Source organism: Choristoneura fumiferana, chromosome 11 (assembly GCF_025370935.1).
Source record: "Choristoneura fumiferana chromosome 11, NRCan_CFum_1, whole genome shotgun sequence".
Taxonomy (NCBI): domain Eukaryota; kingdom Metazoa; phylum Arthropoda; class Insecta; order Lepidoptera; family Tortricidae; genus Choristoneura; species Choristoneura fumiferana.
Window position 1 is genome coordinate 1579015 of NC_133482.1, and position 16415 is coordinate 1595429.

The 16415-nt window shown below is 39.4% G+C and overlaps 1 protein-coding gene across 1 annotated transcript; it reads right to left on the reverse strand.

The window, feature by feature from the left end:
• Positions 1 to 2148: 2148 nt before the first annotated feature.
• Positions 2149 to 13891, reverse strand: LOC141432952 (uncharacterized). Its single transcript, XM_074094787.1, has 10 exons — positions 13781 to 13891; positions 12096 to 12177; positions 11016 to 11135; positions 10571 to 10711; positions 8839 to 9085; positions 7619 to 7772; positions 6645 to 6737; positions 5634 to 5655; positions 4812 to 4870; positions 2149 to 4203 (listed from the first exon to the last, which is right to left on the reverse strand). Exons 2-10 carry the CDS (start codon positions 12160 to 12162, stop codon positions 2149 to 2151), a joined length of 2958 nt encoding a protein of 985 aa, XP_073950888.1. The 5' UTR covers positions 12163 to 12177; positions 13781 to 13891.
• Positions 13892 to 16415: the final 2524 nt, after the last annotated feature.

Genomic DNA, 16415 nt, shown 5'->3' on the forward strand with positions numbered 1-16415 from the left:
CGACAAGAACTTGCAAAAGACAGGTCTTCTGCCCCTGCACGCGGATACCTTTCTGCTACATCCACACTTGTTCTGTCTTTCTTGCTCTTGTTCGTCTCTGTAAAAACGTGACCGACCAGGATATTGGTTTCTCGGATTCATACTCCATTCTAGTTCCTCCGACAAAGGTCGACTGAATTGTCTTCTTGGTGTAGGTCTACAACTGTCCACATGCTCGTTGTCCTCAAAGGATCAAGTCGCGTAACTTTGGGCCTGCAAGGCGTTATACAGGGTTCGGGTTCTGGCGACATACAGGTATGAGAATCGCATGTGTCTTGCTGGATTACATGTGATGAAGACAAACATGACCGACTTGGTTCTCTAAGCGTATTGGGACATTTCACTTCAGAGTCCCAGAAGTACTCCTTTATAACGACGTATGGAGATATCTCAACTTGGCTGCCAGTTGATACTTTTTTCTGAGGGCACGGTTTTGTGATTATTTGGGATCTGCTTTGGCAAGGGACGCGGTGTACTGACGTCTTGGCTTCAGCTTTCGGGCACCAGCATTGGGCAGATTGGTCTTCTTTTGCCATTTCAGTCTGACTGCCAGTGTCTAACGGTGGCGGGTTGACTGCAGCGTCTTTTAAAGTTATAGTCCCTGTAGGTTTACAACGACATGCAGATGTCAAAGCAACTTTGCAAGGTCTCGCTCTTTTACGTATCGCTTTTAAATGTTCTTGGTCTTCTACGCTTAATGTAGTAGGATATTGAGATACTGAACCTGCTATATCTGATGTACTGGTACCTCTCAAGCCAGAAAATGTTCTCGAAGGTTTCAAACTTTTCATTTCCGCTTGGTCATCTAAGCTTAAATTGGAAGGAAGATACTGAGCTGCGTTTTGAAATTGGTATTGACTTGGTGAACGGCTGGTACCTGTAAATGTTCTAGAATGCTTTGTATTTTTCATATCCTCCATTATTTTATCAGTAGTATCACCAACATTAACACTGTCTTTAAAAGGAATCTTCTGAAGATATTTCTCAATTTCAAGTCTCTGTTTCTCTTCATAGTTTTCATCTGGGTATTCATCATTTTCTTTTTCCATTTCGTAAAGTCGTTTACCCATAACTGTTATTATTTTATTCGCGTGTAATGCTTCTGTTGAAGATAATTTTTGCAGTGGTTCTTCTAAATGATCCTTGATAAGGTCTTTGATTCTGACTTGTTCGACTTCAGATCGCATGGAATCATCGTCTGGCACAACTACTTTATTTAAAGCACTGTACAAATCTCTATTCAACTGCTCAGAATTTAAAGGTGTATCAGGATATCGTCTAGTATAATCCCTGACAAATTTATTGATTGTATCTTTTATTTTCTTTTTAAATTTAGTTTTTAATGCTATATCATCTTCAGCAAAGTGCAAGTTTATAAAAGCATCAGCCAGATTATCTTTCATAACTTCAAAAGATGCGGGCGGGTTTTCCATTTGGGGTAATGTTTTAGATATAGTATCTCGAAGTTGCTGTTTGTAAGCTTGGCCAGCGTAGTCATGTTTTACTTTAAGCCGTGCTTCATTTATTGTATCGATAATATTGGCTTTCATTTCTTCAATTTTATTTTGATCTATTGGTAGCTTACTTAATTCTTGATCTAAGAAGTCCGATAGCATGTGTTCGTATAAAAAGTCATCGTTCAAAATCTGTGGATTCATATTTAATTCCCCTATTTTCAGCATTAATCTGTTATTTAGATCTTCTTTCATTTGTCTGCCTCTTTCAGTGTTCGGCAAATCGAGATCATTACACCATTTCCTGACACTTTCATTAATTTGCTGCATGTGCGACCTCTCTGCCGCTCTATCTTCTCTAACTGAAATATTTTGAAATAACTGAAGGCCTTTCAAATAATTTAACATGTGTTCTGCCTTCTTACGAATATAATCATTTGATCTATTTTTTCCCATAGTTTTCTTCAAATGCTCAGTAATTACACCAAGGAGAATTTCATCGGTCTCTTGCCCTGATTTGGCTGGACTTAGAGAACTAAGAGTAGACGTTAGAGTTTGAGCTAAAGTTGGAACTAGCTCTTCTAACATTTTCTTTTCTCTTTCATCACATTGTTGAGTGATTGATGATGATCTTAGCCAATCAAAAATACCACCTTCAAGGTTTTTCTTGTACAAATTCATCGCTATCTTGGATAAGTCTATCGTCTTTATATTCTTGGTCAAATTGTCTGTTAACTAGAATAGGCACAGGGGTTCGTTTTATCATTGTCATTAAACTATCGGCTTTCGACAGTAATGAGTTCAATACTGCGTTATCTACTTGTTTGTTGAGTCTTTTGAATATTTGATATTTCAAATTTTCGGACTCTTCCCTTGGCGAGGTTTTCGCTCCTGGATTTAGTTGTAGATATTTTTGCCTGTCTAGCAAATCACTGGCTAGTTCTCTAGCAATTGCCTGTTTTTCTGCGTGATCTATTGGTAAATTTTGCTTGGATATCCAATCATATATTTGTGCATTAAGATCGTCGTAGTATTTTCTTTCCTCATAGCTTTTTCTTTTTAACTGTTTCTGGGGAGTCGAAGTAGTTGGTTTGCCATGTGAGATAAAATCTGATGACATATCATTGCTCCTTATGCTTCTACTCATTTCATTAGCTCGTGCCATTAATTTATCAGAAATATTCAGGGCTTCTTCGCCAGATATGTTACCACTTTCAAGTACAGAAAGTATTTGATCTCTAGCATCGTCGGGATCTATACCACGCATTACTAGATCAGCTAAAATATCATTCAGTTTTGATTCAACTTCATCTCTATTAGTGACATGACTTAAATCTATCACGTCATGTATATCATCCATTAGAGCATTTTTTAATTGTGTGTCATCCATAGTTGAGTTAAAGCGAAAAGATTGCGAATTTCTGCTCCATCTTTTCCGAGATTTGTTTAGTTGAGATATTTTAGGTACCAATTTTTTAGCAAATTCTTCTTCTGTTCCTGGACGAATATCTATTCCTGCTTTTGCCCCGGTGTTACGTAACCAATTGCCAACACGTCGGATTAATTCTGTTTCATCGCCAGATTGTTGCATTTCTTGTAAATCATTTGCAAGATCTTCGACCATTACCCTGATCTCAGGCTTGTTGATGTCTGGTGCACCCGGCAAACCTCCAACCCAATCCAGTAGTAATTGCACAAGCTCACCTGATTTTTCTTCTTCTTTTATCATTTTAATAAAATCTGGAACTTTCAATTTGGTAGAGAGATCCTTAATAAATTCGTCTTGGTCTTTCTCATCAACATACACACCATCTTTAGCCAGTTTAGAAAACCAATTACGAATTTCGCCGTCTAGTTCTTGAGAAACATTTCTACCATCTCGATTTAGTAGTATACCCTGGAGTTTTGGAATTAAATCTTTTGCTGCTTTCTGCTTTACATCTGTACTTAAACTATCAATTATAGGGTTGTTTTTGAAAGAATCCATTAAAATCGTTTCTATTTCGTCTCTAACAGAAGTAGTTGAAGTAGGCTTAGGATCAGGTTTTATTTCCTCTTTAGGTAACCTTAGCAGCGTATCAGCGAGTTTATCAGACAGCAAGTTCAAAATATCATTCTTTACGAAAGAACTTTTAATAGGCAAAACTGCGAGCATATCAAATATTTTAGACTTGAGCATCTCTCTATAAACAGAATCATTTGAAGGTCTATCTAAAGCTATTTCTTTCAAAGCTTTAGAGAACTCACTAGCAAGTTTTTCTTTATCCAATTTAGCCTCATCGTCAAATGTTATTTTCTGCAACCAATTTTCTATACTATCATAAAATTTGTCTCTATGTCTAAAGGCTTTGATTTTATCAAATAAGTTGTTTGTGATTTTATTTTTAAAAGCTTCACGGTCTCTTTCGTCGGCCGGTAGCCACATCGGCATCCTTGCTATGCTAAGTTTGATTATTTCCTTTCCTTTATCATCAAATTCATCATCTTTGATCAAGGATATGGTGTCAATCAGTTTTTTGATGACAGCATCTCTTATGAATTTGTCATGAGGGTTCTCATTAGCGTAGACAGGCAACTCTTTGAGCCAGGAGCAGACGATGTCTTCGAGTTTTCGTTTTTCTTCTAATTCTTCTTCAGAGAAACAATCGCAGGGCAGAGGTTTCTTGCAGACGCAGCATACCTTCAGCTCTTCAGGGGTGAAGGAGGTCGACTGGAAAGAGACACTATTTTGTAACAGTCACGTCACATATTTGGGTAACAATCAGAAGCGTTACCAATTACAAACGCAGTTACAAAAGTCATGTGTGTTACGAAAATTAACGAATATGTTAAAACTCTAAAACTAACATTCGCCTTAAGCAGGTAATATAAAATGGCGGATTAGCCACGTAGAAAGATTAGCAAATGCTACGGCCCCGCGCGTCTACAGGCCCCGTCTGCCAACGCTTTTTGATTGTAAAAAATATCAATTTAGATAATAGCGTGAAATTATTTCTCAAATTAATATAAGTCGGTACAAAACTGTCACTACTATACCAACACGAAACCGCAAAAGAAAGATATGCTAACAAAATTATTGGCTTTAATGTTTTTCTAATACAATAAACCTCAGGCAAATCAAGGGGCCCGTGAAAAAATTTGCTGGTTGTTTTAAGTTTATGCATATTCGTCCATTATCGTAACACACGTGAAGCTGCGTTTCAAACACTTCTGAGCGTTATCCATTAAACGTAACGTAGGTACTCGAATATAGTCAATGAATTAAGAAAACATGGCTGTGAATGCGTATAGTTAACCTAACCCTACAAGGCCACTTACTGCCACAGGTAGCCCGCAGAACTGCCACGGCTTAGGGCCTAAAGACAACGATGGAGAGCCTGAAATAGAAAAACTGAATTAAATATACCTATCGAATAATAAGATCAGTCTCACAAAGGGCCGGCAACGCACCTATGATAGCCCTCGTGTTGACAGGTGTCCATGGGCGGGGGTGATTGCTTCCCATCAGGTGATCCACATACTCGTTTGGCTCCTCTTATATAAAAAAATACTTATGTAGATGTAAGGCTCAAGAAGGACAATAAACTGGCCAAGTTCGTGTCGGGTCAAGGATGTGTAGGGTTCATTAATAATGCGGCAAATATATATGAGCTTCTGTACACGGCGTTTTTTAAGGGTTCCATAGCCAAAATTGCAAAAACGGAACCCTTATAGTTTCGCCATGTCTCTCTGTCTGTCCGTCCACGGCTTTGCTCAGAGACTATCAATGCTAGAAAGCTGTAATTTATGTAAACTATGCCGACAAAATAGTACAATAAAAAATTCAAAAAAAATTGGTGGAAAATTTGTAGTACGTTAAGTATATTAATCTTACAAGGAAAATTATAACCGTTAAATTTTCTTGAGAATTATTAGTAATTTAAGAGTAAATAGCAGCCTAAGGTATAAAATATACCTAAACTTGGAAGTTTCCGTATAAAATACGAAATCCTTAGAAAAATAAATATTACTATTTTTTTTCGTAATGGCTACGGAACCCTATTCTGGGCGTGTCCGACACGCTCTTGGCCGGTTTTTAAACGTGCGTTCGACGTGTGTTATAGAAACGGGTCATGGCTAATCATTAAACAAATTTCTCACCGGCACTTGCACTATCTGATTCCTGAAAAAGAAAAAAAAGCAATGCATAAATATTTGTTAGGTAGGTAGGTACTTTGCATTCCAATTAAAAACTATTGATTCCCAATTTTGCAAAAATACCCATTGCTATTTCCATTTCTACAGATTCACATTTCAACGGATTTCCAGTCTCACAAAAAAAATAGTTGGGAATGCGTTGAGTTGGGAATCTTAAGTTGGGAATACGTTGAGTTGGGTGGGAGTCTGTTGAGTTGCGATTCTGTCCAATTGGCAATCTGTACAAATTATAATCATTAAAAAAATGTGTACATTTGGGAATGAGCTGTATAATCCGAGATGGGCATTAATCGATAAATTTTTTAATCAACTAATCAATCGATTGAACAATCAATCGTCACATAAATCACGATTAATTTAGTCGCGATTAAATTTATCGACGGAGTATTCGAATAAAATTTGATCTATCGTCATTTTAATCGACTTAAATTCACGATTAAATATCGATTCAAATTAGAATTAAAAAATGTCTTTTCATGCGTTGTTTACCTGGAAAATCATTCTAGTATGTGAGATATTTATTACAAATAAAATTTATTTATTCCTAATATTAATAGAGAGAAAATTAATCTCATGAATTAATTGATTAAAAAATGAGTCGCCAGTAATTAATCGACGATTAATTTAATCGTGACTAAATTAATCGAAAGTCTTACGACTAATTTAAACGGATGGACTGATTTGAATGCTGTTTGTTTTTAATTGAAAGCAGGTTTTTAGCGATGTTTCTTATACATGTTTTATCAAAATCAGTTCAGCCGTTTTGAGATATTGAACTTTGAAGTGACAAAGTCGGGGGTTTCAACTTTCTGTTGGCTAGGTTAGGTTATTAATCGTTAATCGCGATTAAATAGGCTAATCTTAATCGTGAACAATCGTTAGTCGATTACATTTATGCCCATCTCTGCCTATAATTAGTTTAACCAAGGGTTCCACCAATGCAATAATACTTACAGATCTTTTGAACACCTTAGAGCACAAACTGTGGTGTTCTCTCTTATGCCTCTCGTACCTGCTCTGCATCGTAGGACATACTGGATATGCCAACTGAAATTAATTAAAGAATGACACTAAGTACATCGTTCCACGTCCCTTAGGAGCTAAGCTTCAAAATTTATTAAGTACTAGATGTTGCCTGGGACTACATCTGCGTAGAATTCTTTTATCACTATCCCACGGGAACTCAGCAAATTTTCGGGATAAAAACTATTCTAAATCCTTCCCGAGCGGACTCAAACTACCTATATGTATATACCGAATTTCATCCAAATCGATTCAGCCGTCTAGACGTGAAGAGGTTACAAACAAACAAACCGACTTAACAAACTTTCGCATAAGTGGGAAGTAGTTTTTTTTTTCAGGTTTCAATAGGTTTTATGTTTGATAGTTTTTGGAAAAGAAGCTGAACAGTGTAAAGAGCCTTTAAATTAGGCTGTGTTTCCATTAAAGATGTGCGAGGAATACGTTTGTCATATTACCTAGCCTCGCCCACTCAGCTGTTTCCACTAAGCTGTTCGCTACGAGGATAGTAAATGGAGCTATTCTATTGATGCATTAAAAACAAATATTCAAAGAACACAGCCCGAAGAATTGCGAAACTGAAGTTGCAGTGGGCGGGGCACAACTCGCAGGACTGATGGCCGATGGGGTCAGAAGGTTCTCGAATGGCGTCCGCGGACCGGGAGACGAGCTGGCGGTATGCCTCTAACAAGATGGAGCGACGACCTGGTTAAGATCGCGGGATCGCGGTGGATGCGGAAAGCACAAGACCGGTCTGAGTGGAGAGCCTTGCGCTATGTCCAGCAGCGGACGTTTTTCGGCTGACATGATGATAATGATGATGATGATAAACAGATTCTCGCACATCTCTTTTGCAAACGTAGCCATAGAGACCCAAAATTGTGCCCGTGCGAAGCCGGTAACCTTACCACGGGCTCCTGTTCTCCGAACACCTTGACCAGGCTGTCGCGGAGGCTCCGCACGGTCCGGTCCTGCCGGTCCGGCTGCGTCCGGTCGCCAGACGCCACGCCCGGCGGGGGCCGCGCGATGCTGCTGCTCAGGTAGTCGAAGGAATCCCTGACCCTGGATGTAGAGGTATTTTCAACCAACTTCACTAGGCCGAATTTCAAAATTCTTTTTTAGTTCTAAAGGACATACTTCCGAGGTGGTCCCATTAACACCAAGTCAGGATCGGATGGAATCCTAAAGAAATCGAGGGCAACCCTCGAATTTTTAAAGCACACCTATAGCGATTTTGGCATTTTTAACACCAAGTCAAGTATTTACTTTCAGAAAGTATCATTTGGTGAACTGGACCTGATGATGAAGACCGTGGGTACCGGTACACTGTTATAAATTATTATAACTATGCTATGTTTGAGCTTAATGGAGTCGTTGCGAGATGCACTTTGGCTACAATTCACTACAAACTATGAAAAAAAAATGGAACCGACTTCAAAAACCTTGAAAATAATTTCTTACTAGTTTGAAGTCGGTGCCTCAGCATAAGCCAGCAGGAGTGATTAAAGCCAAATACATATGTAGGTGAGGTAGACGACTATAGCTCCACTCCTGCTGGCTCGTACTGAGGCACCGACTTCAAAGTAGTAGAAAATTATTTTCAAGGTTATTGAAGTAGAAACCATGTTTTGTTAAAAAACTTTTTTTGTAAATTATATTAAAACTATTATACCTATTATGTAGGGCTATCGGTTAAAGCGTGAAAAGGTGACAGACAGATGGGCATTTCTATGTAGGGTACACCTGAGTTTATCTCTCTGATTTCAACACAATTTAGAAGGTAGACTCAGTTCATGATTCCGAGCTGGAAAAACAAGGTCTCCAGATGGATGTGTCCGTTTTGTTACGAATTTTTCTTAATGTTTTTCGTAATAAACGGACACATCCATACAATATTTTGGGGACACATCTGGAGACCCTGTTTTTCCAGCTCGGAATCATGGACTGTATCTGAGTCACCAAATTTTGTAGATAGAAATGCCCAGATTGATTGGTCGATAAGTAAGTAACTATGTCGATGTACTTTTACCTAGTATACCTACGGTATAACCAACCAATGAAAATCAAATAAGCAATGACTCGGTCAATGAACAATGAAAACTGTATAGTCCATTTACTAATACTGTACCTTATTTCTCGACTGCATCCAGGCGTTGGGGACTTGTACCCCGACCTGATCTTCTTCGTCTTGCTCTTCGTCTTCGTATCACACTGTTTGGCCAAATCGTCCCTCTGGTCGCTCTTCTTGATTCTCCCAAGTGCTTGAAGGTTCTGGGTATTCTTGGGCATCTTCGTAGGTTTATCGACGCTGTTATCGCTGTTCTGTTTTTCGTTAAAGTTCCGTACACTCTTCGAATAGTGAGAGGATTTTGAAACTGAAAAAAAAATTGGTAGTTGATGAAAAAAAATCGCGTGTGGGAACTACGCGCCAAGTCCTCCCATTCCGTGAGGAGGCCTGAGCCGAGGAGGACGAATATAGGCCTATGTGATGATGATGATAATATTATTAAATCGCTCGCAATTTATGATAATAACGGCTCAGTTTCATTGCTTGAAAACTCGGTCGTCATACTGACTTCCCGCAAGCGAAATAGCGATTAGTGAAACCCAAATACAGCAGGGCTACTATGAAACTCGAAACTCGAAGTTCGTGTCGTACCGTCCCTCTCGCTCGCACGAAGCCACCCAAATCACGCATGCGGGTCCTTTCGACCAGTGCAAACGGTTCCCCGAATGCAGGCCTTATGGCACGCGTTATGAAAATCTCCCGTACCCTACATATGCGGACCCTATCGACCAATGAAAATGGAAAATGACTTTCTGCCAAGTTTCTTGCGGCGCATTATCTTCTTGGCAATGATGCATGGTCTTTCCGAGAGCGCTGGTAGTTTAAAAAATGACGTGTTAAAGTGCCCATTGCGGCCTATTTACTGAATAAATGTTTTGTATTTGATTTGGTTCCACGAATGCAGACCCTATGGCATGTGTTATGAAAATCTCCCGTACCCTACATGCGGGCCCTATGGACCAATGAAAACGGATCCCCGAATGCAGGCCTATGGCACGCGTTATGGAAATCTCCCGTACCCCACATGCGGGCCCTATGGACCAATGAAAACGGATCCCCGAATGCAGGGCTGTGGCATGCGATATGAAAATCTCCCGTACCCCGCATGAAGGCCCTACCGACCAATGAAAACGGTTCCCCGAATGCAGGCCCTTGCATGCGTTATGCTGGCACTTCACTTGGCATATTCACCGAAATATTTGGGTGTACGAATGAGATGCACTATTTCATTTCTAGCATGAACGGTGGAGATGTCAATAGCGCAACGCGAGTACACAACACCAAGTGAAGTGCCCCCATTATGGAAATCTCCCGTACCCCGCATGCAGGCTCTATCGCCCAATGAAACTGGGCATAGGCTGCGCTGGTACAGATCTATTAAATAATGTTTTTCCATCGTATTTTATCGGTTAAGTTTGTATTTATATTGCTTTCTCAATCAGCTTCAGTAAGCTAGTTGAGATAGCAAGATGAATAGGTACCGTGAACTGCTTCAACTTTGCCCTTTGGCCCCAACATTGCCTGATTCAATTTAGAGTCGATAACTAGCACCTTTCTAGGTTTTTAAACGTTTATCCCCCCATAATAATAATTCCCGTGTAGATAAAAGTTTAAAACCTATAAGAGTGCTAAGTTATCGACTCTAAATCGAATCAGGCAATGTTGGGCCAGGAGGCAAAGTTGAAGCAGTTTACGGTACGAATTTTCCGACAAAATACGATGGCACAACATTATTCGATACATCTGTACATCTGTACTTATCTGTATTAAGTATAGAATATTAAAAACTTACAAAACTTCTCTTGAGTCTGCTTGATCAGCTGTTGCAGCAGTTCGGCGGAGGGCGAGCGCTCGGCGAGGCTCGGGTATTTCCGGAGAGACTTCGCGAAAGCGGCGAAGTCGCGGTGCGTCTGCTGGCTGGGGCTGCAGGGAGCTAGAAAAGGACAACGTTAATCCTACTGATGTTATAAAATGTTTGTGAGTATGTGTGTGTCTGTGTGTGTGGTGTGTGTGTGAGAGAGAGAGAGAGAGAGAGAGAGGGAAAGAGAGAGAGAGAGAGAGAGAGAGAGAGAGAGAGAGGGAAAGAGAGAGAGCAACATTTATTTACACGTATTCGATAGGTACATAGAAAAATACGTTAGAAGAAAATTTGTAACAAGGCTATCCAGCCTTGTGATTCATTTATACATACATCAATTCAAAATTTTAATTTTCCGGGTCCGGGTCCGGGTTTTTACCTCTGTCAGTGGATGGGCCTCCCCTGTAGCTCTGAGATCCGGTGGGAGAGATGGGGGAGGGAGAGCGGCTCCCGAGGGGGGACTCTCTCCCGTAACTATCCACCTCGAAGTTACCTTGAGCTGGAACACAGAGATATAATAATGTAGACATTTTTTTTTCGATTTTACCCGCAAGTTAATTATGTAGCAAGTAACGGAAATTAAGAAAAACATGGTGTAGAGGTGGCGCACCCAATTTTAATACCTCTGCTACTTATAAAGTTAGTAAATAACACTAAAGTTAGTAAATAACAATAAACACACAGGACGGGTGCGGGGCGGGTCGGGTCAGGAGTGCGGCAGGCCTGCTATTTACTTAGCTCTATATCAGAAGTTCCCAAAGTGGTCCAAGGGGGGCGTTCAAGTAATACGTAACGCAATTTTTGGAGATTTTTGACCCCCCCCCCCCATGTAACGCGCCGTAACATTTTTCTTTACCCGAAGTTACGTAACACCCAAATTACCATTTTTTAGCTTTTGCTTTAGCAGTTTCCGAATTAATAATAATAATATTAATAAATCTTTATTGTTCAAAACACATGTATAATTACAATATGAACCCTGGAGACTGTGTTAGTTTTCACTGTGTTACAGTCTCCAGTAGAACTATACCATAAGTGCGAGAGACAAACAATGTATTTCCTAACAGATACCCTCTGATCTCAACCCTCGTTGCTATCAAAAGTATAAGATAAATAATAAATAAATAAATAAACTAATTATTAAATCAACATTTTTTATTACAAATTTAGTTCACAATTAAACATCTTTAAACTTTAAATTACTACAATAGTAAGTAAGGCCGCGCGCCGCTCCATTTTGTCAAATTACGGGACAAATACGTAATGGGACGGGATGATCAATTACGGTGACAGTCCCGTATATACCGGACGGATGGCAACCCCTCGTATATAGGCCACGTAAATAGGCCCGTCGAACTCCCAACCGACCAGCTACTGATCCGCTGCCGTCCAATGTGTTGTGTTTAAGATTTTGCGGAAGAATTTTTAAGGTTTGAAGAAGTTACGGAACCATACGTACTCCGGCAGGGTTCCGGCCGTTGTGGGGGGAATTCAGTGAGATTAATTGGAGGGGATGAGGGCGACATTTTGCAGTGGGCTAGCTGCAACAACACGAATAAATAAGAAAAAAAAAAACATGTTTAGTGCAAGCTGTTATCTTTTAGAATAATTGAAACTCAAACTCACAAAATTTATTGACAACAAAAACACTACATCACAACAAAAACACAGTAAAAACATAAATAGGAGACGAGAGAAAAATTAAAGACGTATATATGCTGTAGTGTGATGCCAAAAGGACTCAGTTCAGCATTAATTTTAATTGATTGATTATTAGTACTATAAGTAGGTATGTATTTTTATTAGGTACCTACCTATAGATATTTCATAATTATATTTTGTTAATGTTCGATTAATCTTGTTAAAAATTAATAACTTTTTGACAAAGTGCACCTATTGGAAAGCACATTATGGGAAAGTGTGTTTTACGATATTAATCCAAAAATTAGTCCAAATAATACCACAGTTGATGTGGTAGATGCTATTATAAAGACAATACTAATAGAACTACATATACATTTCACTAACACCATGTGACATATTTTGCAACACTAACAAATGATGAATCCTAGTTATCTGAATAAATATTTTTTATTATTATTATAAGTGCAACAGTATCCAGAACTGTGCCAAGTAGCGAAACGGTGCGGTTTTGCGTAGCGAAACTGTAAAACAGAGTGGAGATTAGCAGTGTAAAGATGACGGTGTATTCCCACTAGTTCCATTCCATTGACTGTACTATAATAGAGTTCTATAATGGTACTGTCAATGGAGCAAGTGGGAACACACCATGATGACTAGGAAAGCTGTGAAACTATGTGCAGATGAATGACGTAAAAACACGAAGCGAAACTGTGAAACAGTGGCAGATAAGTTATGTAAAAAGATGCGCAGCGAAGCTTGTAAAAAGCTTGTGCAAGGGAGCCACTGGCATAGGTCAAATCCATAGCGAAGCTGTCAAATATTGCGCATATAAGCCACCGCTCATATGCACACTACAACAATGAGTACATGAGTACTTTGTGCAAAAATACATGGCAAAGGTGTTAAAATGGTGTGCAGATCAGTACCACTACCATGAGTTTACAGTGACGCCGTACTCGATAGCGACGACGTAAATTATTTGTAGAGGCGCTGTACAATTCTCCATACAAATAATTTACGCCGTCGCTATCGAGTACGGTCACTGTAAACTCATGGTAGCGGTACTGTGGTGTAAAGATGCATAGCGAAACTATGAAACAATGTGCAGATGAGTATAAAATTCGTAGCAAATCTGTAAAAAGGTGTGTAGAGATGAGCTATGTAAAGAAACGTGGCACAACAGTGTCACACGAGTGGTGTTCAAATGCGTAGCGAGGTTGTGCAAATGAGCGGTGTTAAAGAAATTAAGCGTAGCCGATGTAAAGATGTGTAGCGAAGCTATGAAATAATATCGTCGGGTGACAACCAGAAGTCACTAATTAGGTAGGTAGGTACCACTTAAAGTCAAGAAGGATAATAGCATCGCATAGCATAGTAGGGTTCCACAAAAAAAAATTTGCAGCTAGTGACTTCTAGTTGTCAACTTGTCACCTGACGTTATGCTCAGATGCAGAGTGAGGTTGCGAAGTGGAACCGACTATGTTTCTCCAGTTTATGGACCTGATAGGTGCTGGTGTAGCTCCCGGGGTAGATCTGTGAACTCTCGTCGGCCTTCGGACCTCGCGTGTCCACGCCCCTGCTGAGACGAGACGGAATGGCCGGGTAGGAAAAAGTACCTGGAACGGTCGATTCGGCGTTAAGCCTAGGCTACGTTTCCATTAGAGATGTGCGAGGATGCATTGCGAGGAATGTGTTTGTTGTAAACCAATAGAAACGCTTCATTTGACGACCGGATGGCCAAGGGGTTAGAGAACCTGACTACGAAGCTTGAGGTCCTGGGTTCGATCCCCGGCCGGGGCAGATATTTGTATGAATAATACTAATGTTTGCTCTCGGGTCTTGGGTGTTTTAATATGTATTTAAGTATGTATTTTATCTATATAAGTATGTTTATCCGTTGCCTAGTATCCATAGTACAAGCTTTGCTTAATTACCGGTGTGAAGTTAGCGGCCAAAAGTTAGCGGCCGACTATAACCCGACCAAATGAAAAAGGCAGAAATTAAAATGATTTTTTTTCACTTTATTAGGGAAATACAGTGGTTATTTCTTTAAATATAACAAGTTTTTCGCAAAACGCTTCAATTAAATCCAAAAGCCAGGAGTTAAAAGAGATAAAATCAAAGTAACATGACAAATAAAAAAGTGTGAAGTTAGCGGCCGATTCTGAAATAATAATGAATTACTCAAAAGAGCAAGTTATAGACAGACGAACACAATGAAGGGTATCTTAAACAAAGCGGATAAACAAGAACTTTCATTAAGGTTCATTTTCACTCGCTTCGCAAGGTGTTTAGACGGTCATCGACAGGACTGAACTAAGCGGCCAATACTAAAATGAAGGAATTTATTTCAGAAGTCTCAGTTATAGACTGACGAACACATTGACAAGTATCTCAAACGAAGTGCATGAACAAGAGCTTTCTTTTCAGGCGATTACCACTCACTTCGGAAAGTGTTAAGACGGTTAACTGGCAACATTAATGTTAGCGGCCGGAACAAAAATGAAAGTTTTTTTATAATAAGTGCCAGTTATAGACTGACGAACACATTGACAAGTATATCAAACGAAGCGCATGAACAAGAGCTTTCTTTTCAGGCGATTACCACTCACTTCGGAAAGTGTTAAGACGGTAAACTGGCAGTTTCAAAGTTAGCGGCCGGAACAAAAATGAAAGTTTTTTATAAAAGTGCCAGTTATAGACTGACGAACACATTGACAAGTATATCAAACGAAGCGCATGAACAAGAGCTTTCTTTTAAGGCGATTACCACTCACTTCGGAAAGTGTTAAGACGGTTAACTGGCAGCATTAAAGTTAGCGGCCGGAACAAAAATGAAAGTTTTTTATAAAAAGTGCCAGTTATAGACTGATGAACACATTGACAAGTATCTCAAACGAAGCGCATGAACAAGAGCTTTCTTTTAAGGCGATTACCACTCACTTCGGAAAGTGTTAAGACGGTAAACTGGCAGCATTCAAGTTAGCGGCCGGAACAAAAATGAAAGTTTTTTATAAAAAGTGCCAGTTATAGACTGATGAACACATTGACAAGTATCTCAGACGAAGCGCATAAACAAGAGCTTTCTTTTAAGGCGATTACCACTCACTTCGGAAAGTGTTAAGACGGTTAACTGGCAGCATTCAAGTTAGCGGCCGGAACAAAAATGAAAGTTTTTTATAAAAAGTGCCAGTTATAGACTGATGAACACATTGACAAGTATCTCAAACGAAGCGCATAAACAAGAGCTTTCTTTTAAGCGATTACCACTCACTTCGGAAAGTGTTAAGACGGTTAACTGGCAGCATTAAAGTTAGCGGCCGAACAAAAATGAAAGTTTTTTATAATAAGTGCCAGTTATAGACTGATGAACACATTGACAAGTATCTCAAACGAAGCGCATGAACAAGAGCTTTCTTTTAAAGCGATTACCACTCACTTCGGAAAGTGTTAAGACGGTTAACTGGCAGCATTAAAGTTAGCGGCCGAAACAAAAATGAAAGTTTTTTATAATAAGTGCCAGTTATAGACTGACGAACACATTGACAAGTATCTCAAACGAAGCGCATGAACAAGAGCTTTCTTTTAAGGCGATTACCACTCACTTCGGAAAGTGTTAAGACGGTAAACTGGCAGCATTCAAAGTTAGCGGCCGAAACAAAAATGAAAGTTTTTTATAAAAAGTGCCAGTTATAGACTGATGAACACATTGACAAGTATCTCAGACGAAGCGCATAAACAAGAGCTTTCTTTTAAGGCGATTACCACTCACTTCGGAAAGTGTTAAGACGGTAAACTGGCAGCATTAAAGTTAGCGGCCGAAACAAAAATGAAAGTTTTTTATAAAAGTGCCAGTTATAGACTGATGAACACATTGACAAGTATCTCAAACGAAGCGCATAAACAAGAGCTTTCTTTTAAGGCAATTTTCACTCACTTCGGAAAGTGTTAAGACGGTTAACTGGCAGCATTAAAGTTAGCGGCCGAAACAAAAATGAAAGTTTTTTATAATAAGTGCCAGTTATAGACTGATGAACACATTGACAAGTATCTCAAACGAAGCGCATGAACAAGAGCTTTCTTTTAAAGCGATTACCACTCACTTCGGAAAGTGTTAAGACGGTTAACTGGCAGC